Source organism: Zootoca vivipara, chromosome 10, assembly GCF_965207765.1.
Source record: "Zootoca vivipara chromosome 10, rZooViv2.hap1.1, whole genome shotgun sequence".
Classification (NCBI taxonomy): Eukaryota; Metazoa; Chordata; class Lepidosauria; order Squamata; family Lacertidae; genus Zootoca; species Zootoca vivipara.
This window is the reverse complement of record NC_142593.1, coordinates 47,041,050-47,062,982: the sequence shown is the minus strand read 5'-3', so window position 1 is coordinate 47,062,982 and position 21,933 is coordinate 47,041,050. Positions and strand designations below refer to the sequence as shown.

The 21,933-nt window shown below is 44.5% G+C and overlaps 1 protein-coding gene across 1 annotated transcript in view; it reads right to left on the bottom strand.

The window, feature by feature from the left end:
• Positions 1-21,933, bottom strand: part of ADAMTS12 (ADAM metallopeptidase with thrombospondin type 1 motif 12) — a 123,482-nt gene that overhangs the window by 39,880 nt on the left and 61,669 nt on the right. Inside the window, exons 4-8 of the mRNA XM_035100561.3 lie at positions 14,333-14,529; positions 11,381-11,464; positions 9,860-9,984; positions 5,260-5,409; positions 2,020-2,163 (exon numbers count right to left, since the gene is read on the bottom strand). Of these exons, the coding sequence (XP_034956452.3) occupies positions 2,020-2,163; positions 5,260-5,409; positions 9,860-9,984; positions 11,381-11,464; positions 14,333-14,529 (700 nt within the window). The remainder of the gene's footprint in view (positions 1-2,019; positions 2,164-5,259; positions 5,410-9,859; positions 9,985-11,380; positions 11,465-14,332; positions 14,530-21,933) is intronic.

Genomic DNA, 21,933 nt, shown 5'->3' with positions numbered 1-21,933 from the left:
CTTAAACCGCTAACAAGATGATTCAGAAAAATGACGACAATCAATAGTTTGAGACGAATGGCATATAAAAAGAAAGAAAGCTGAAGAATATGGGCATATTTTAGCTCAGAGAAAAAGCGATGGGCAGTCTTCATACAGCCAGGGAAGAACAAAATGCTGTAAGATATCTAAGACGGCTGCTGAAAATAGCATCTCCATATCAAGTTCTCCCTCCTCCACTCAAGGCTTCATGCAGAGGGACCGTAGATCTGTAGTCCCCATGCAGAAGATGAATGTTCAGTCACCATAATCTCCAGTTACCTAGTAGAAGCAGATGGGTGGGAGTAGAGACACCCGCCAGTTACTGCTGCTTATCTGGGTGGTGCCAGGGTGGGTTGCTGGTGAAGTTGGAGCCATGAGGCTGCAGCTGTGGAACAGCCACCGCCAATCTTATGCTCCTGGCAGTGCAGATGCACACAAGCGCCAGCTCCCCTGCTCTAGGGCAATGGGGATGTCACAAAGATTGTTTTTCCTTTGAAACTTTTCCCGTACATCTTTGAAATGCACATGCTCCCCCAGTAATACTGCAATGCATTTAGCAATAAGAAACATTAATGTTACCCTTTACATTAATGTTACCCTTTTCCCTGGAAAAAAACCCTGATGTTGGGATGGAGGGCACTAGGAGAAGGGGACGACAGAGGACGAGATGGCTGGACAGTGTTCTTGAAGCTACAAACATGAGTTTGACCAAACTGCGGGAGGCAGTGGAAGACAGGAGTACCTGGCGTGCTATGGTCCATGGGGTCACGAAGAGTCGGACACGACTAAACAACTAAACAACAACAATGTTACCCCAGGATTCTAACAGAATTTACTTCCAAAGATGTATTATTTTTCTTTATTTTAGAGCTCTGCAAGTACAGGAGCCCACCAGTTAATAGTTTGTTACAGATTTTGGGGGTGTCATATCTTTACCTTATTATTAGCAAGACTCTGAAGAAACTTTCTAACTTCATCCTCTGAAACGGGGGACTATGTGGTGCTTGGTATGTTTTATCAGGAAAAATTACTGGTAAACAACCTGGTCACTGAACCCTCACCAGAATAATTGTATATATGGTTAAAATGCTCTTCCCACTGCTTCTGTGCATTTTGGCTAATAACAAGTGTCATGTCCAAAGATCCATCTTCATCTGTCAGCAACTCCTGCACTGCAGGGGGTTGGACTAGATGACCCTTGAGTTATCTTCCAATTCTACAATTCTACAATTCTACGATTCTATAATCTACATCAATTTACCAGTGTACTAAATTGGGGCACCTAGTCACAAGGTAACCTAGCTCCTGTTATCCCTTGCATGCTTGCTTTGCAATCAATGGTTGTGCTTATGATGATGGTCAGGTGTCACAATAAACTATGGAAGCAAGGTACAGTGAGTCTCAGGTTGCTGTGCTCTCCTCTCCTTCTCCAGTAGAGCAATGAGGAGGCGTTTGGAAGCTTCTTGCTTCCCCTTTCCATTAACAACAGCTTGTCATGCTATTTGACCCCAAGGCTTACCACAGCTTGTTGTTATCATGCTAAACTATGGTTTAGCATGATGCCCGAACTCACCCAGTGTAATGGAGTTAAAATATAGCTATGGTTTAGCATGATGCCCAAACTCTTCAGCTTGTTTGGAGGTTCTAGCAGGGGAGCACAGCTATCATATACCCTTGACCGAAGAATGGCACACTCCTTCTATCTGAGATGGTCGTCCTCTTCCACCGAGCATGCAGCTTCGGGAGGGGCGCACATGGAGCGGTGAGGGAGGAAGGGGACACCCGCTTAGCTAGCCAGATCAGCTGAATCAACCCTGGCGATCAATGGGGTGACAGATATCGCAGCCAGATCGCCCTCACATCCAGCATGATGCCCAAACTCACCCAATGTAATGAATTTTTTAAAGAAATAGCTGCAATATCTTCAAAGGCAATGGTGATAAGGATTTTGTTGAATGCGTTCCATTTCCCTGTAGCAAAACTGTCATATTGACTCACTCTAGGAAGCGTGTGACATATTCCTTGCTGCATCTGGACCAGGTGAGAGGACTGGGGTCATACTGCAGCTGCCGGGACATGATGTATGGTCGCCTTCCCACTGGCTCACAGTCATTTTCCTTTCCATCATGCTGAATACCAAAACTGGGAGGGAAACAAATCCAGGTGCAAGATACTGTCAGGGAAGCTTCAAAAAAACCAGAATATCTTATCTACAAATAACCTCAAGCGCTGCAGAAAATATGCTGGGGAATTGCTTCTGGTTATCAGGTAGTGTAAAGTCTGTTATCTGACTGGCCTGGGTGAAGGTTCATAGCAGAATATTCCAAAAGACGAACAGCGCTGTGAAAGAAGTCAGTATTTTTATGCTATACAGTGGAACCTTGGTTTATGAACACCTCAGTTTACGAATTTTCAGTTTACGAACGCCGCAGACCCATCTGGAACGGATTAATTCACTTTCCATTACTTTCAATGGGAAAGTTCGCTTCAGTTTATGAACGCTTCAGTTTAAGTACTCTGTGGACCGTCTGGAACAGATTAATCCACTTTCCATTACTTTCAATGGGAAAGTTCGCTTCAGTTTATGAACGCTTCCGTTTATGAACAGACTTCCGGAACCAATTCTGTTCATAAACCGAGGTACCACTGTATTTCTGTGCATGCTGAAAAGTTGGCTTCATTAAGACCTGCCTTCCAGTCACCAACTGCGAGTGGCATCTAGCCAAAATAAAAGTGGCCAGGATTTGGGATGAAAGGTACCAGTAGGGTCATCCCAGGACATTTGTCTCGCCTCCCCCGCTGCTCCCATTAGCTACACTGCAAAATCTGAGGGCTCCAATAAGCCCTGGCAATGTCATAGACAAATAATTTTGCTGACTGACAAATGACAAGATAGTGTGCCATGTTCCTCCAGGGGTTCTTCTCGTGCAATGGGCAATCTTCCTCCTCTGTAGGGGCACCCCACGTGTGTCGCTGTTCCAGCATAGTCCACTTAGCTCCATTAAGAAATTTTGTCCTGCAGCTCGAAGGGTGTTTAGATGGGCCTCAAATTGCTGCACCTTCACTTCCAGCAAGGCAACCAGTTTACACTTGCTACGGGTGTACTGTTGCACATTCTCCAGCAGGAAAACAGAGGAGGCACAGGTGTTGCAGGTCACTGCGGCAGCTTCCTCACCTTCCATGTCTCTTGGTCCTGCACACTGTGAGAAGGTCCTCTGGGCCTCCCCCTCGAACTCCCCCACTAAATGCCCTCGCAAATGTTCCTGTTTACAAGTCCTGATCACAAGCTCCCCGAAGCTACAATCAGCTAAGCATAACTGCTGCTGGCTGCTAACATATCTGTCCTCTAACAGGTGAGAATTGGCTGGAGCTGTCACTGCTGCTCCAAAACATCTACCACCTAAGGTCACTTTGCCTAATGGTAGCGCTGGCCCTGGTCAAAGAGAATGTCAAAAGAGACACCTCTTGGGTTATGCAGAGCTGCAGGAAACTCAAGAATGATTCTGTATGTAGCCCAGCAAATATGCCAGCGTTGCAAGGAATCTTGGGATGAAGCTATCAAACTGCATAGTGCTTAGAAAAAACTTGGGAATTCTGGTCTCCCAGTGGGAGAGGGAGAACAGGTTTCTGCTAGAGGATATCAAGCTGTGGCAGAGGAACAAGAAGGGACATGGTTTTGCATCTCCCCAGTGAGAGAAGGGAGACGAAAACCAAGTAGAAGACAAGATAAAGGGGGTGACAAGAAAAATGATGGCTGGGGGGGGGGAGAAGGGAGAGGGCTGGAGTGGTCAAGAGATGGTGTGGGATGAAAGATAATGGAATTTTTATTAATGGATGGATTAAAAGGTCTGAAACTGGAATGTTAAAGGAGCTGGTCGGGGAAGCTAGGGAATTGTTTCTACAGGGGAGGGAGGGGGGAGTTAGTGGAATTGTAATAACATGGATACAATGATGTCAGAAATGGGAGAATAGAATATTTTTAGGAAAAAATTAAAGACCAAGGGGAATTATTAGAGACAGATATGAATAAGAGGATTTTTAAAATTGTTTAAGTTTTATTAATAGGTGAAAAATAAGATAGTTATATGATATATATATGATGTATTATTATACAAAGAGTTAGAATATTGATGCTAGATAGAGATGGGTAGTATTAAGAGAGCTGCTTAAGTTGGGTATAAATTAGACTCGGGAAAGGAGGGACGGGGAAGTCGAAGTTATTAATAAGGGTTAGAAATAAGATGTTTTTTCTTCTTTTTTCTTTTTTTATGCTTTTTGTATTTTCTTCTTTTTTCTTTTCTTTTTTTCTTTATTTTTCCAGTATTTGGTTTTCTTTTACTGGAACAATGTATGATGAACAAAGAATGTTACGTATATTTGTATGTTGAAAAATTTCCAATAAGTATATTATTAAAAAACAAACAAACTGCATAGTGCTTTACTGGCACACCTGAAATAAGATTGCCCAAGAGCCTGTTTGCGTTGCTTGTGCAATTGGGCTAGATATGGATGCCAACCATTGTGGTGACATCACTCTGCCTTCAGGGCAAGGGGGGGGGGAATCCTATGGCTCTCCAGTGGTTATTATTGGATTTCAGCTCCTATCAGCCCCAATCAGAGAAAGATACCCACTTAGTGCCAAAGATAAATATTGACTCAGTTGGTGCTGAAAGAAGTACAAAGTTAGGTTGGAAGTGAATGCAATTATTGGCTGTTAAATTTTGTTTGCTCTTGCTTGCATCTTTACTTGATTTTTAAAAAAGTGCCTGAATGGAACTGTGCAAACAACAAATTGCTTATCAATGCTAACAGATCCGTTTCTAAGAAGGTATTTTCTGAATTACAAACAGAACATGCAGACATTGGAATGATTCAAGAAACACAAAGAAAAGCCCATCCAAGCATCTTCTGGAAGGTTTAAAGCTAGGCAGGTCACTAGCCTTTTTTACTTTGAGAAATATATGAAAAGTATTGCAGTGTTGGCCAAATCACACAGGTAAAAGTAAAACCTTCTTCTGGCAAAATGTTTATTTTATCAACATAAAAATATCAAAACATATATGAGTGCCTGCATTTAGGTCTCTGCTGTTTGTTTTGACTCATTATCCTGACCTTAGAACTCCTTGCTACAACCATCACCAAGTTTTGTTACTTCCTCCTCGGAATGTAAGAGCTTTAGAAGCAATTTCAGTTCTGGTTAATCATGTGACTTGACACCCTCTCCCAGAGTTTTCATACCTGTGTCCAAGTTCATGTGCAATTGTGAATGCCAAAGGCAGGCCAGAGTCTTCATTGATATTACAGCTCCGATGAGGCTGGCACATTCCAGAGAGATGGGACAAGCCTAAGGTTTCGCATGGACGATTCATGCCAGCACAAATGTCCTTTCTGGGAACAAAGCAAAATACGTGAAATAAAAAGAACTTTGTAGCATGATTCTGTGCATGTTCAGTCTCGGAAGCAGGGATGGGTGAATCGGAATGTTTCAGTTCCTCATCTCTCCACTGTTCCATTCAGTTCTCCACATCAGTTTGTGAATATTTTTTAAAGCCCTCTTAAACACTCATCAACATTTTGTGCCATTTCCCCCTTAATGTACGCATTGGTCAAGCAATCTACCCTTCTATAACGCAATTGTCTGTGTTATTTTCACTAACGTATGCACTCTTACACACACTTTCCCCTAGCACAAGCATTTTGTACACAGTACTTGACAGGAGAACTGCAATACAAAATCTGGAGAAGTGCAGAAGTGCAGAAGAATGGTTGCGGTCAGTTCTCATAATGTTTTGGAAATGCAAGCTGAACTGAATTTGTCCCCCATCCCTGCTCGTAAGTAAGTTGCACCGTTTTCAGGCCCTGAGAAGCAATAAACACTGACATAGACTGCACAAGAAAGCTTATTACACATCCGAAGTAGAAATATTGTCTCATCTTAAGGGGAGCAGCAGACTCCCCTTGTCCATTAAACAAATTGCAACAGAGCAAAGCCTGAACCCCCTCTCCCAATGTCCCTTAAACACACACATACACCTGCCACAAACTCTTTCCTTCCTTTCTGCAAGGCTAGAAAGGCACATAGATTGTTTCTGGGCAATCTTTCATTGAGCATTCATCCTGATTTGTTTGCACAAAGTTGACTATCGATTTGAATATTCGTTCTGAGTTGTTTGCAGAGACGTTATACCAAGCAATTATCCCACACTTTTTCAGTGCATTTTCCTGTCACTTTGTGTTTGGGATAAGCTGTGCAAGAGCGCCACATCAGCTTTAATTGTGCAACCTGAATTTGCCAGTATGCAATCGAATCCCACCCATGAAACTTCAACATAGATCAAGGGCTTTTGTTAGAATACACAAAGGGACATTTCCCCCTCAGTCCTGTTTGACTATGACCCAGGAAAAGATGATTGCTTTCTTTTTAAAACTCTTGAAAGCTATTTTCAGAAGCCAATAATGTGCTACAAAGGGCCATCCTGTGTATATATAAAACCGGAGAAAACCCAACACCCCCATTGATTGGTGACATGAAGAAGGATGCTTTGCTTTTGCATGTTATGTCACTGAAATTGATTTTAGGTTCTATATCAAGCATATCAAGCTAGTTGGACAACTTCACCATTCTTTTATTTATCATGCAACTTCCTATTTATCCATTCACTTATCTAAAGCCTTAAACTCAAAAGCCTAAGGCTGACTTCTGGTTTCTTCAATGTTTGCTAAAGAATGATTAAGAAAGCCATTTGTGCACACGAATGAACCCAGAACATATAACCCAATGCATAGCTGAGTATATTAAATATACAAATGAAGCTAATATGGGTGTTCACATATATTCAACATGCAATGAACAAACTCTAAACCAGCTCTACAGCTGCAAATAAAACATTTTAAGTGTGTTTTAAGTGCAACATACAATGTGACACTACTAGATGGTCAATGGTGAGCCTTATGGAAAATTCAATGTATTTTTAAAAACGCTTTTTAAAAAAGCATTTTCAGAATGGTTTTTATATGTGTGTAGATTCCACCCAGGGTTTCCCAAACTTAGGTCTCCAGCAGTTTTTGGACTACAACTCCCATTATCCCTAGCTAGCAGGACCAGTGGTCAGAGATGATGGAAATTGTAGTCCAAAAGCTGCTGGAGACCCAAGTTTGGAAACACTGGATGGGGAACCTGTGGCACTCCAGATGTTGCTGGACTCCAACTTCCATCATTCCTGACCACTGGCTATGCTGGCTGGGGCTGATGCCCCACAACATCTGGAATGATACAGGTTCCTCATCCCTGATTTAAACGCACTTCCTCCTTCTCTTTCTCCATTTGTTCAAGCTCTTTATGTCCCTACTGCTGGTGCAGTATGTGGTCCAGTTTGATCTTTCTTTTAATTCTGAGCGCTGCCACTTTTTACCGTTAATTGTGTTCAGATGCTGAATCATTATTCTCTAAATGAGAAATGCATGCAGCACACGTCACTCTCTAAAAAGTAAAATAAAACCCAGGCAAACAAGGTCACAGATTTCTGATCATTATGGCAGTATTCACAAGCATGCAATTATCGTTAACGAGTGCTGTTCTTGGGAAAGCAATGAAGGGCTTGCGATTTTTAGCAAGCAGACAATAGCAGTAGGGACCAAAAATATTTGCTTTTGTGTTTTGTTCTGTTTGGAAAGGGCTTTGTGTGTTTCCAAAAGTGTTTGTGCTTCGTTCTGTTTGGTTTCGCTCACAAAAATGCTTCTGAGTACGATTTAGCGTGATTAGCATTATGAGTAGCTTATTATATGAGCAGTTAATTTGAATAAATGGGAATGTTCGGGTTGAATGAAAGCATCAGCATTGTGATTGTACTAGTGGCTTTAAAAGAGTGTGCTTGGATGGATATAAAGATCCATGGAGGCTGATCGCCGAAGGCTGATCGCCGAAGAATTGATGCTTTTGAATTATGGTGCTTGAGGAGACTCTTGAGTCCCATGGACTGCAAGAAGATCAAACATATCCATTCTGAAGGAAATCAGCCCTGAGTGTTCACTGGAAGAACAGATCATGAAGCTGAGGCTCCAATACTTTGGCCACCTCATGAGAAGAGAAGACTCCCTGGAAAAGACCCTGATGTTGGGAAAGATGGAGGGCACAAGGAGAAGGGGACGACAGAGGATGAGATGGTTGGACAGTGTTCTCGAAGCTACGAACATGAGTTTGAACAAACTGCGGGAGGCAGTGCAAGACAGGAGTGCCTGGCGTGCTCTGGTCCATGGGGTCACGAAGCGTCAGACACGACTAAACGACTAAACAACAACAACATGTAGAACTAATAGGACCTTATACATGTTGCCTTAGATTACCTGTTCCCAACCTGGCATCCTTCAAATGACACGATCTGCACTTCCATCAGCCTCAGCCAGTATGGCCAATGGTCAGAGGTTATGGGAGTTGTAACAGTTGGAGAATGCCAGGTAAGGGGAAGCTGGCTTACATTCTAAGGTGCTCCTCCATTCATGAAAGTGCGTTGATTTCTCTCAACTCTTCCCTCCACCTGGATGCCATGTGTCATATTTCACACCATTCCCTAAAATCCCCCAACCCCAGGCACACATATTCAGGAGACACAGGGAAGGAGGAAGCTGAGAATCCCTTTCCTGTGAATGTGAACTCTATTCCCTTCATGGGAGTAAAATGAGAATCCAAGCCACTGCTATCTGCTTCCCGCATCCGGATGGTGAGAAAGTCCCGGAGATGAGTAGGGAGAGAGCCCAGTTTCCTAGTCATTCTGGGCCATTTCCCTGTAATTTCCTTAACAAAAGAGATACTTCCTGGGCTATTAATCTCCAAAAGTCACTGGGCCAGGCCAATATATTTTGTTGCCTGAGGGCAAGAACAAGATGGTACCCTCCCATAACATGGGTAGACAGCATCCTCTGCTGTAACTAAGGGCAACAGGCTAGCAGCTTAGTGGTGAAGGAGATGCTCCATGAACACACAGTTGTGTCCTCCACCACCTCACCACCACCCCAGCAATTGCCTGCATCAATAGGAGTATAGCATCTAGATCAAGGGAAGTAAAAGTACCACTGTATTCTGCTCTGGTCAGACCTCACCTGGAATACTGTGTCCAGTTCTGGGCACCACAGTTCAAGAAGGATACTGACAAGCTGGAACGTGTCCAGAGGAGGGCAACCAAAATGGTCAAAGGCCTGGAAACGATGCCTTATGAGGAATGGCTTAGGGAGCTGGGTATGTTTAGCCTGGAGAAGAGAAGGTTAAGGGGTGATATGATAGCCATGTTCAAATATATAAAAGGATGTCATATAGAGGAGGGTGAAAGGTTGTTTTCTGCTGCTCCAGAGAAGCGGACACGGAGCAATGGATTCAAACTACAAGAAAGAAGATTCCACCTAAACATTAGGAAGAACTTTCTGACAGTAAGAGCTGTTCGGCAGTGGAATTTGCTGCCAAGGAGTGTGGTGGAGTCTCCTTCTTTGGGGGTCTTTAAGCAGAGGCTTGACAGGCATATGTCAAGAATGCTTTGATGGTGTTTCCTGCTTGGCAGGGGGTTGGACTGGATGGCCCTTGTGGTCTCTTCCAACTCTATGATTCTATGATTCTATGCCACCTGAGGCAGATTCCTCACTCTACCTCATGATAGGACTGGCCTTTATTAACCCTTGACTCGTCTAACTTCCAAGCCTACAAAAAAATAATAATTCTACGGTGGGCATTTAAGCCTTGCTGAGAATCTTACCCTGTTACTAAAATTTATTCGGTCTCCTCTCTTACCGAAATAATAGTAGTTTAAAAAATGAAATCAAACATGGTGTCTCTGGCACAGTATCCTCTTACCTGGTAAGAAGGACTGCCACATCGTGGTGCAGTGGATTGGCATCAGTTTTGGGATTGATACTCTTTTGCCATTTACAAAAGCTGGCCAAGGTCTTGTCTGCGTGGTGAACTATTTTCAGCCCTTGCTAAAGAGAGGGAAATAAAAAAAAATATAATTATACTGCTAGAACACTAATAGCATCTACATTAATGATCAAGCTCAGTAAGGTAATTTAGATGTAACAAATGGTGCTTTTTTGTGTGAAGCAAGAGATGTAATTATGATAGCTGTTTACTGAGTCCAGAAAGTTGAGATAAAAAACAATGGGAAAAGAATACAAAACAATACAAAACAGAGCAAAACAGCACATTAAGAGGCCTTCACAACTCTTAAAAACACACACACACACCAGAAGAGCTTAAATAAGTTATCAAGCAAAAATGTTTCCCTTTGTTTTCTGTTTTGAAACAAGTGTTATCCCTAAATCAGAGAAAAAGTGAAGCATAATTCTAGGGTTAAGAAAGATGCAATGTTCTTAGCAGCTAAGCAACCTTGTGGCACAATTTTTCAGAATGCCTTGCTTAGGACGTGCTGAGAACAATGTGGATCCAATTTGGAAACATTGTTCCCTAATCAATCCAAATCTTTCCGCTTCAGGGTCAAGGTCTGAGAAAAACAAACACATACCGTATATTCCGGCGTATAATACGACTGGGCGTATAAGACCACCCCCAACTTTTCCAGTTAAAATATAGAGTTTGAGATATACTCGCCATATAAGAAATACGACCCAGCGTATAAGACGACCCCCCGACTTTTGAGAAGATTTTCCTGGGTTAAAAAGTAGTCTTATACGCAAGAATATACGGTACATATTTTAAAGCTAAAACTCCAATAATCCCTGACCATTGGCCATGAGGTTGGGTTGATGGGATTTATAATCCAATAACATCTGGAGGGCCACAAGTTCTCAATCATGGAATACAGAATCACCTTGAAAGTCATGTGAAAAGCACTTCTTCTTTTTCTTTATTATTATTATTATTATTATTATTATTAGTACTGTAGTAGTATTACCTCATCATCATCATTGAAAGAGAAGCAGTTCACTACACTTACCACAAGTACACAACATTTAAAATATATACACTTATAATTAAATTATCATCATCATTGTCATAATGATCACTGATTTATTAATCACCTTCCAAATGACCATCTCAAGGCAATATACACTAAAGATAATTTTTAAAAAGTCAAATACACAAAATCAGCAGTACAGTAGACATTCATAGTAAAGACCTATTTATCCAGCTGTTGGAACATAGATAAGCAATAAAACATCACAACAGAACAACTTTCCACAGCTCTGGTGGCATCCCACAACGCTTGCATGTCCAGTGGCCTTCCAGAACACCAGTGCCGCCACTGAAAAAGCCTGTTTTTGTCTATCTTCCTTCCCCTTCTCTGAAGTCTATCAAAAACTTTCTTCCTTAAGAAGAAAGTCAATGAAATGCGTAATTGTTAAGTGGGGGTCTTACCTCCTCTTCCTCTAGAAGAATCAGTCGAACCAGCACAATATGAATTGCATTGCCAATGCTTGGATCATGGAACAAGCCAGACACCTGGGCAAAGCCAGACAATATAAAGTTTATTAATTCATTTTCGGCAGCAATATCCCCGTCCCCACTGCCCCGATGATGATGATGATGATGATGATCTATTTCCATAGCACCATCAGAGATATGTCTGGCACTGCACAGAGTAACAAAATATAGGTCCTTGCCTATATATATATATAGCATGATAGCTTTAAGGTCTTCTTGCTGGTGGCAACAAAGTCCTAAAGTCCTAAACTTGTGACCAGGTGCTTGAGGGACTGTCTCATTCCATACATACTTGTGGGCTGGGTTCGAAATTAGCAGGGTGCCAGGCGCATTTCATGCCTCAAGATGATCCATCTGTAAGCACATCAAAAAGTCTGGGTGCCTCCAAGTATATGTTAAGGATAGGCAATATGTTAAGAAGTTTAACAATAAAGTGTTTTGAAAACCGAAGTATGGTACCAATATTTTTATTGTAAACACCAAATTAAACAAGTACTTTTTTAAATTAAAGATTTTCTTGATTTACAAAAATATGTGCATTAACAATTTCTACTAAAAATGTGATCTTGACAATGTGTCACTTATGTGAATTGTATATTAATTCATACTTATCAAAATAATAAATACAGTGGTACCTCTACTTACGAATAACTCTACTTACGAATGTTTCTACTTACGAATGGAGCTCCGTCCGCCATCTTGGATGTGGTTTAGATAGGATTTTTTCTACTTACAAATTTTTAGATAGGGTTACGAAATTTTTCTGCCAATGCATTCCTATGGGATTCGACTTACAATTTTTTTCGACTTATGAATATGAGTTCGGAACACATTAAATTCGTATGTAGAGGTACCACTGTAAAAAGTGTTGCTGTCCCCCTCAGTGGCGACTAGACATTCTGTTTTGGCGCCCACAACCCAGGTCCCAGAAGCCATTTGGCTCCTAGTTTTTCTACCCCAGTTTCTAACACTGCTTGTGGAATGTACTGTGTTGTTTTTTTTAGGAGAGGCACTTTTGACCATGCCACATATTACTGAGGTCCACCCGGTGACCACTTGGATCAGACGAACATCCGACAGACTATGCTAGGGATTGTTCCCCTGTCCCAGAATTAGCCTCTGCAGAAGCTGGATGGAACAAACCTTTCCTGGCTCACTGCTTCCCCCAATGCCCTCTGGAATATTCGCCTACACTTGATTCAGTCAGAATTACAATAAATTCTGGAATCTACTGCAGAGGGCAGTGAAGCTGTATGAATAAGCTATTGGATATGTAAATTAAATAAAGATTATTGGGAAAAAATGAATAAGCGTTCTAGCATTATCAGTCTCAATGGCAGAAATCAAGGGGCAGCTTGCAACAGCTTGTCCTCAATTGTTGAACCGAGGCATGTGGAGCCTGTGGCCCCCCTGATATAGAATCATAGAATTGTAGAGTTGGAAGGGACCCTGAATATAAATATTGTCCTATGCAGGAATACACAGCTGTCCCATACAGGGATTGAACCTGCAACCTTGGCATTATCAGCACCATGCTCCAATGGACTCCAGTTCCCATCAGCCCCCAGGCAGCATCCAGTGGTCAGGGGTGATGGGTGTTGTAGTTCAACCATACCTGGAAGGTCCCGGGTTCCTCATCCCTGCTTTAATTGCTGGCTTTATTTAAAAGATTTTTAATTTTTTTTAAGGCTGCTTTTTGCCCTCACAAGACAGCCTCCAAGACACTAAAACACAATTCATACACAATCAAAACTGAAACATGTAGAACGCCATTAATTATATGTGGAAGTGCCCCTGTGCAGTTGAGCATTGATTCTGCCTTATTCGTTTCTTTCGTGACAAGAAAGTTCTAACCATGAGTTATGACATTTTGTTAGCATCCATGCATTGCATTGAAAAGGGATTAATTACTAATGGCTCTTGGCTGCGTTCCTGTCAGAGCTAGTTCAGGCAATCTTCGCTTCATGTGAGACAGGGGTAGTCAAGGTCAAGTAATCCATTAGGCAAGTGGGACATTTGTCCATTGAAGGAAGGTACCAGTGACAGGACACATTAACAGGGTTTTCAGGTCCTGCCCACCAACTTGCTCACAACCAGAGATAACACAAGTTATCAGCCTGGCACTCTTATATCTGAACCAGGCCATAAATTGGGCTTCAATAATCCTGTGATGCTTTGAAAGCATTTGTTCTACTGCTGAGCTATAGTCCCCTCCCCACAAAAAAGATATGGTGCCAGGCAGAAGGGAGATCATTCCACAGATATTTTGGGGGGGGGGCATTAGGAAAAAAAACACCCTTCTCCCTTGTGGCAATCCTCCAAATTTCATTTAGAGGGAGCCCTTGAAGGACAGCCTCCCTCAATAACCTGAGGACATGTTCTGTATTGTATTGTGCTTATTAGTATTTTAATTTGTGTGGAGTGTCTTAATTGAGTTGAAACAGCAACCGAGAAATTTCGTTGTTCAAGCAAGGGGACAATGACAATAAAGATCTATTCTATTCTATTCTATTCTATTCTATTCTATTCTATTCTGGATATACATATGGGAAGGAGCATTCTTTTAGCTCATCTTTCGGCAACCTGATTGGGACCCTGACACATAAAGCAACATTCTCCAGCTACAACTTCCACCATCCCTGACTGTCAGCTATCAGCTGGGGATGATGGGAACTGGAATCCAACAACATCGGGAACGTAACAGGTGGGGAATTCTGCTTTAGAGATATCAGGGTCCCAGGCCATATACTGTAATGCTTTATTGTTAAAACCAGCCCTTTGAGTTGGGTCCAGAAGCCAGCAACTGCAAGAAAGGACCAGGGCTATGTGCTCATACTGTGTGGACCCTGGTAACACCCTCGCTTCCGCATTCTGTACATTACATACCATGTTTATGATAGTGAGGATATAGGATTCCACATTCTCACTTCCGTGGTATTCAATCATCTTGCTGTCAGCAACCACCAATGTCTCCACCCATCGTTCTTTGCTGACAGAACGGCGGGAGATGGCTTTCCCCGTCACCTGGTTCCTCTCCCATTTCTCCCTACAAAGCTCTTGCTGTTGGAAAAAGCTCAAAGTTTCTGAAAATGGAAGACAAAATACATTGACTTTCTTTCCCATGTAGGCATACTGTTATGTCACAGAAAGAAATGGGCACCTTTCTCCTTTTCTTGGAGAAAAAAAGCTCAAAACAATACATGGAATACTTTCTGGGAATGCCTGGCATTTCAGAGCAGACAAATGGCATTTGTGTTTTAGAAAGGACTTTCAAAATGCTGGGGTATCTTCTCATCAACCAGGGATAGGGAATCTTTGGCCCTCCATGTATTGTTGGACTCCAGCGCCCATCCATCCCACCCTGCTTGGCCAATCATCAGGAATGATGGGAGTTGCAGTCCAACAACATCTGGAGGGCTAGAGGTTCTCCATCCCTACTATGAATATTTGAGAACAAACCCTGTCCAAAAACAGAAAAACACCAAAATATCATTCCAAAATGTGAAACTGAAGAGCAGTCTATCTATTCAGCATCTGCTGGAAACTTGGACAAGATTTCTGTCTTTTCTGTCTGAAAACGCACCAGGCCTCTAAATTCAATTTAAGAACTACTCCAATTGTGGGTTGAGAGCTGGGAAACGGCATTGCCCCATAGTGGAAGCCCTTGCTGGAGCAATACCTGCTTTAGACAGTGATTGCCCCAGTTATTATCCTGTAAATCACAGTCTCCGGAAAGGCCTGTAGGTCCCCCCCACCCCAGTTCTGAAATCACATGTTTAAAATAGCCTCTGTGGTTTCAATAGGGGCTCATTTTTAAAAGCACACATACACAAACCAACTTCATCCACAACATTTAGATATAATTCAGAAGAAGACACCTTCACCCCAGTATGGTTCCCCTTCATCACTTATACAGCCCAACAAGACAACAACAAAAACGTACCGTCAACATACAAATCAATATGGCTAACCTATTCAAAACATCCTCCCTCCCCACTCACACAAGAAACTAAAGATTATCACAGCCAACCACAAATGAGCAATCACATCCTAAGACGAGTCCCGACCTCTCTCACCAACAGAGAAGCATGAACAAACAACAGAGAACCTGCACAAACGGCGCTGACGCCGAACCCCTACACATATCAAGAAAAACAGAAACATTGACAATCCACCACACCCAACTCCCCATCCCACCCACCTCTTTCCCCCCTTCCTCATAATGTCTCAACAAGTAAGATTGATGTGTAAAAATGATGCATGAGACACTGCACTACCTTTGTAACCCACGAAAATCCTTAATAAAAATAATTATTAAAAAAACATTCAGATATAATTGATAGCAACCATATTTTACACTAGGAACAGCTTTGACTTAGCGCGTATAAGCTGTAGAACAAAAAGTCCCTGTGATCAATCATAATAAGATTTCTACTGGCAACGTGTAACCATGTGATGGTTTAATGATCTTTAATGTCAATTCTGCCCGATCAAATATTTCATTTTGTACCCTTTTCTTCCTCATTACTGTTGCGTATTCTTAAAAAGACATAACATCACATAATTTGAAAAGTAACGTAAATTGAATCTTTCATTCCAGAGACAATATAATCATGAAGTAACTGCTGGAAAGCAACATTAAGCCATTTTTCCCCCCCATAGAATCACAGAATTGTTATGTGTCCAATATGTCATCTAGGCTACCCTCTCAACTTGATACAGGAAATCCAGAGCTATATAATCCAAAACAAATAACTGTTTCCTACCACCTTGGCCCACACCAATAGCTAATGTTTTGTGGTCACTCCACATTCTCAGTCCAAGGTATAGTGTGTGTGGCCCGTCACTTTTAAGATTAATCCATCTGTGACTGGATTAAAGACTTTTTGAGGGATCGGACACAAACAGTGAGGATTGGGACTGTTACATCTACCTCCTTGAAGCTTAGCACTGGCACCCCACATAGATGTGTGCTAAGTCCCTACCTGTACTCATTGTACACATATGACTGCATATCATCTGATCCATCCACAGTAATTATTAAGTTTGCAGATGATGCTACCATAATGGGCCTAATTGCAGGCAGAGATGAAACAGCGTACAGGGGGGAGGTTCAAAAAGTATCTCCATGCTGCTCAGAGAATAACTTGCACCTAAATATTAGTAAGACAAGGAGATTGTGTTTGACTTCCGGAGGAAGAGAGGGGAACCTGCCCCATTGTATATCGGGGTGTGTGTGTGTGTGTGTGTGTGTGTGTGTGTGTGTGTGTGTGGAGAGAGGTTCCTCCTTTAAATTCTTGGGAGTTTACCTTAGTGAGGACCTCACTTGGAAAATCAACATAACTCAGGTGGTCAGAAAGGCGCAACAGAGACCCAATTTACACAGGGTCTTGCGAAAGAATAATGTATTGTGTGGCAATCCCCGAGTCCTCCCGGAGAGAAATAAAGACACAAGACACTTATATAGGGTTAATGGGCATAAAAGGCCACAACTTTATTGATTACGGATGAAGAGAGGTATTGGCATAGGCATTGGATCTAACCGACTATATCTGACTCCAGCCCGCTCTGCTGGCAGTCTGTGAAGGGTTAACCACCATTGGATGAGTCCTGCGATGCACATCAACTAGGACCCATCCTGGGGCCACCATTAAGGGCGTGCCCACTGGCCCTCACCTTCCACGGCTTCGGACTTGGCAACGCCCCGGACTCCTTAAGGGAGTACCCTTCCGCATTTGGGGGAGGTGATGGCAGCAACCTCCCCCCCCACACCTGTAACTTCCAGAGAATCCAATGCCTACCGCCAAACCCCAAGTTGTGACGATTTGCATACGCGGCAGGCAAAAACCACAAGGCCAGAGCCAATTTGCCGAGTGGGAAAAATCCTACCAGGCCCCAGATGGTGACCCATAAATGTGCGCAGCAACGTCAGAGAAAAACCTGCCTGAAAAGAGGGTGGGTGGGTGGGGAAAGCAGCAGCCGGGTCGAAGGAAAAGAGGCCGATTCCCCGCCGCGAGCCTCCTTAAATGCCCAGTCCCTGCCCCGCAAGGGATCGGGATTGGATGACCAACAGCGTGACGCGGCGGGGAGCCAGCCAATGGGGCTAAGGGGAATGCTAGCCATTCCCCTTCTGCGTGATGACTCGAGTGCCCACAACATCTCCTCCCACTAGCGGGAAGAGATTTTGTGTGGCAATCCCCGAGTCCTCCCGGAGAGAAATAAAGACACAAGACACTTATATAGGGTTAATGGGCATAAAAGGCCACAACTTTATTGATTACGGATGAAGAGAGGTATTGGCATAGGCATTGGATCTAACCGACTATATCTGACTCCAGCCCGCTCTGCTGGCAGTCTGTGAAGGGTTAACCACCATTGGATGAGTCCTGCGATGCACATCAACTAGGACCCATCCTGGGGCCACCATTAAGGGCGTGCCCACTGGCCCTCACCTTCCACGGCTTCGGACTTGGCAACGCCCCGGACTCCTTAAGGGAGTACCCTTCCGCATTTGGGGGAGGTGATGGCAGCAACCTCCCCCCCCGCACCTGTAACTTCCAGAGAATCCAATGCCTACCGCCAAACCCCAAGTTGTGACGATTTGCATACGCGGCAGGCAAAAACCACAAGGCCAGAGCCAATTTGCCGAGTGGGAAAAATCCTACCAGGCCCCAGATGGTGACCCATAAATGTGCGCAGCAACGTCAGAGAAAAACCTGCCTGAAAAGAGGGTGGGTGGGTGGGGAAAGCAGCAGCCGGGTCGAAGGAAAAGAGGCCGATTCCCCGCCGCGAGCCTCCTTAAATGCCCAGTCCCTGCCCCGCAAGGGATCGGGATTGGATGACCAACAGCGTGACGCGGCGGGGAGCCAGCCAATGGGGCTAAGGGGAATGCTAGCCATTCCCCTTCTGCGTGATGACTCGAGTGCCCACAACATCTCCTCCCACTAGCGGGAAGAGATTTTGTGTGGCAATCCCCGAGTCCTCCCGGAGAGAAATAAAGACACAAGACACTTATATAGGGTTAATGGGCATAAAAGGCCACAACTTTATTGATTACGGATGAAGAGAGGTATTGGCATAGGCATTGGATCTAACCGACTATATCTGACTCCAGCCCGCTCTGCTGGCAGTCTGTGAAGGGTTAACCACCATTGGATGAGTCCTGCGATGCACATCAACTAGGACCCATCCTGGGGCCACCATTAAGGGCGTGCCCACTGGCCCTCACCTTCCACGGCTTCGGACTTGGCAACGCCCCGGACTCCTTAAGGGAGTACCCTTCCGCATTTGGGGGAGGTGATGGCAGCAACCTCCCCCCCCGCACCTGTAACTTCCAGAGAATCCAATGCCTACCGCCAATCGAGCCCCAAGGGGGCTCGCCGCCAATACCCTCACAGCCGTAACCAATACCTAATCGCACCTAGGATGTCAGCAATCCACACGTCATTTCCAGCATTCGAAAGATGCACGCCATCATCACGGTATAAGGTTGCCTCGGTAAACTTAATGGCAGGGTGCGGTATAACATGTCCATTCAAGGCCAGAACCCTCTTGGCCACTGAAATATCCAGAAACTTCCTTGCTTTGTTTACGGCAGCAGGCGAAATGCAGTCACGCCACACACGCCTTTCCAGTAGCGAGGACCAAAAGATGGTCATTCTGGGAAAGGCAACCAACAGCTCGTCCAAGTCCTTGTATATAGTCCATTTCAAATCCTGGCCACTTCGATAGGCCAAATCGTTCTCGCCAAGCTGCACCACCATCACATCAGGAGGGCCTTGCAAGGCTGCCCTAGCCGTCACCGCTGTCAAAAATTCGCTCCATCGCATACCCCTCCTCGTAATCCAAGACACTCTGACCCAGTTTGGCAACCCCAAATGGGGACCCAACTTCCGGTCGTAGGCGCGCGCCCTGGCCCAGTGCACGATGCTGTGTCCGACCAACCAGATGTTAACAAGTTTTCCTGGAAGCAAAACCAAAAGGAAACATGAGATGACAGCGACCAAGTGGGGGGGGGCGCTATTTAGAGGAGCGGAGATAACCCCTGTAAGCTCTGGACTTCCAGCGACCAAGGTTTTTTATTCTTTCTGCTGACAAACCCAAGTGTGCTGCCGTTGTAGCAGCCCCAATGCGAAAGGAATGAGCTGCGAATTCCGCAGGGGGAAGGCCGCATGCATCGAGCGCTTTACGCATGACACGTGTGAATTGATGTCGTGCTAAACAAGACCCGTCTCGGTGAATAAGGAGTGGGCCCGGTGAGGGAGGTCTCAATTGCAAGAAGCGCCTAGTGTCTTTTACGGGACATGGGCCGCGCTGGCAAGTGGCGGGCAGATGCATTAAGGCACCCTTCCCTTGCTGATCAGTTTTGGATTGCCAAATGTGTAAGACCAGTTCCTTATCCGATAAAGACAAGTCAGAAAGCATTAGGCCCCTGGCAGCATGCGCCGAGGAAGATTCGTAAACTACTTCGCCAACCCTGAGGGCGCCAAAAAAGGCTATAGAGTATGCCGCCGAGAACAACCTGGCCTCATATTTTGACCAACAAAGCTTTCTGAGTTGTCTATGAATCTGATATAATATGTCAAAAGTTATGGGTTTGCGCTTATCCTTCCGAGGTGGCTCCAACCTGCGCCAGCCTTCAAGCGCTTTACGCACGAGGAAATCTGAACAAGGATCGGTTGCATGGGTGGCTTTACAGAAAAAGGAAATAGCAGATGTTTGAATATGTAGGGTTCTGGGTGCCCTACCCAACCTCCTCAGGCTAGCAAGGTACATCAAAACCTCCTGCGTACTGGGTGGGGATTTTACTCCCGAACCCGAGTTTTTTGCCCGAAAGGTCGTAAAGTCGGACCAAGCCTTTTTGTAGGTATTAAGAGTGGAGGGGGCAACCGACGCCAATACTCCCTCTAAGACGTCTCGTTCCCAAGACTCCACAGGTGTTCCGGGAACGCCTCCGGCAATTGCTGAGCCTCTGGTGCAAGAGAGCGGAAGCGGTCCATCTGGAAACGAGATAAGGCGTCCGCAATGTCGTTATTAACACCGGGTACAAATTTTGCTGAGAAGTAAATGTTTAACTGCAGGCACAACAGCACAAAGACGCGCAGCAAGGCAGACACTCTGGGTGATCGGGATGATTGCCTGGAAAGAACGCTGACCACGGCCTGGTTATCGGTCCAGAAGCAGACCCGCCGGTCCTTGAATTCGTCCGCCCATAAGTGCACCGCTACAACTATGGGAAAGAATTCCAAAAATGTTAGATCGCGAATGAGAGGCTTCTTTCGCCACCGGGAGGGCCACTGCTGGGCGCACCACCTACCCTTAAAATAAACTCCAAAGCCGAGGGAACCTGCTGCATCTGATTGCACCTGAAAATCCACCCTAAGCCTCAAGGTATCCTGCCACAGGGAGACGCCGTTAAATTTGTCCAGGAATTCCAACCAGACCTTCATATCAGACTTTACCCCTTTGTTGAGGCGCACGCGATGGTGGGGAGCACGCAACCCTGCCGATAGCCTAGCTAACCTTGCGCAGAAGGGGCGCCCAGGTGATATGACTCTGCAAGCGAAATTAAGATGACCTAACAGGGATTGAATTTGTTTCAAAGTCACCTTTCTCAAAGGAAGAAGTTCAATTATAGTTTGTTTTAGGGCCGACAACTTGTCCTGGGGCAACCGAGATGCCTGAGCAACGGTGTCCAATTCGATAGCAAACTAGGCGGTGGTTCGGCTTTTTGTATTCGAATTTACCTGAGCGTGGTCCTTACACATTCTTCTTCTCAATATAGGGGTTAACATGTTCTCCCCAGAAATTTTGGTCACGCAAATCCCACCGTGTGGAAGATAGCAGGGATGCGTTCCTGCGAAAATCCTCGTCATATAGGAGGGCCGGACCTTCCCCCGCTAATGCATAGGCCTTACGGACATGAGCCATATATGCTAGAAGGTGCATCGCCCTCTTGGGATAGCACGCCACTATCGTACCCATGTAAACCTGGAACCCGTCCAGCCAGTTTTCAAAAGTGCGCTCAGCCCTGGGCTCCTTGTACTTGCGCTTCCCATAAGTACGCTTCCTCTCACCTTTACCGATTAACTTAGAGGGGGGCAGGAGGGTAAAAATATCCACATAATCACCGTTAAGTATTTTTGACCTTTTTTTACTAGACAGGTGATTTCCAAGTATGAAATCCGAAGACTGAAATGTGGAAGTTTTTACCTCCTCCACGAGAGCGCCATCTCTCCATTCCAATGTCCCATTAAAGGTCTTGCGGTGCAAGTTGGTCTTTAAGGTGCTACTGAAGGAATTTTTTAAAATACTACTATGGAAGCTTTCCCGCCTCCTTCTTAGTATTATAGCAGACCCATTGGAAGGTTTGGGAGTACCCTTCCCAGACCCAAGGGATGCAACATGGTGTCAGAAGTGGGCCTACAGTTTCAGAAAGCCAGAAGTATTTCTATCAGAAAGCCTGCAGCTACTGCTGCTGGAAGCTG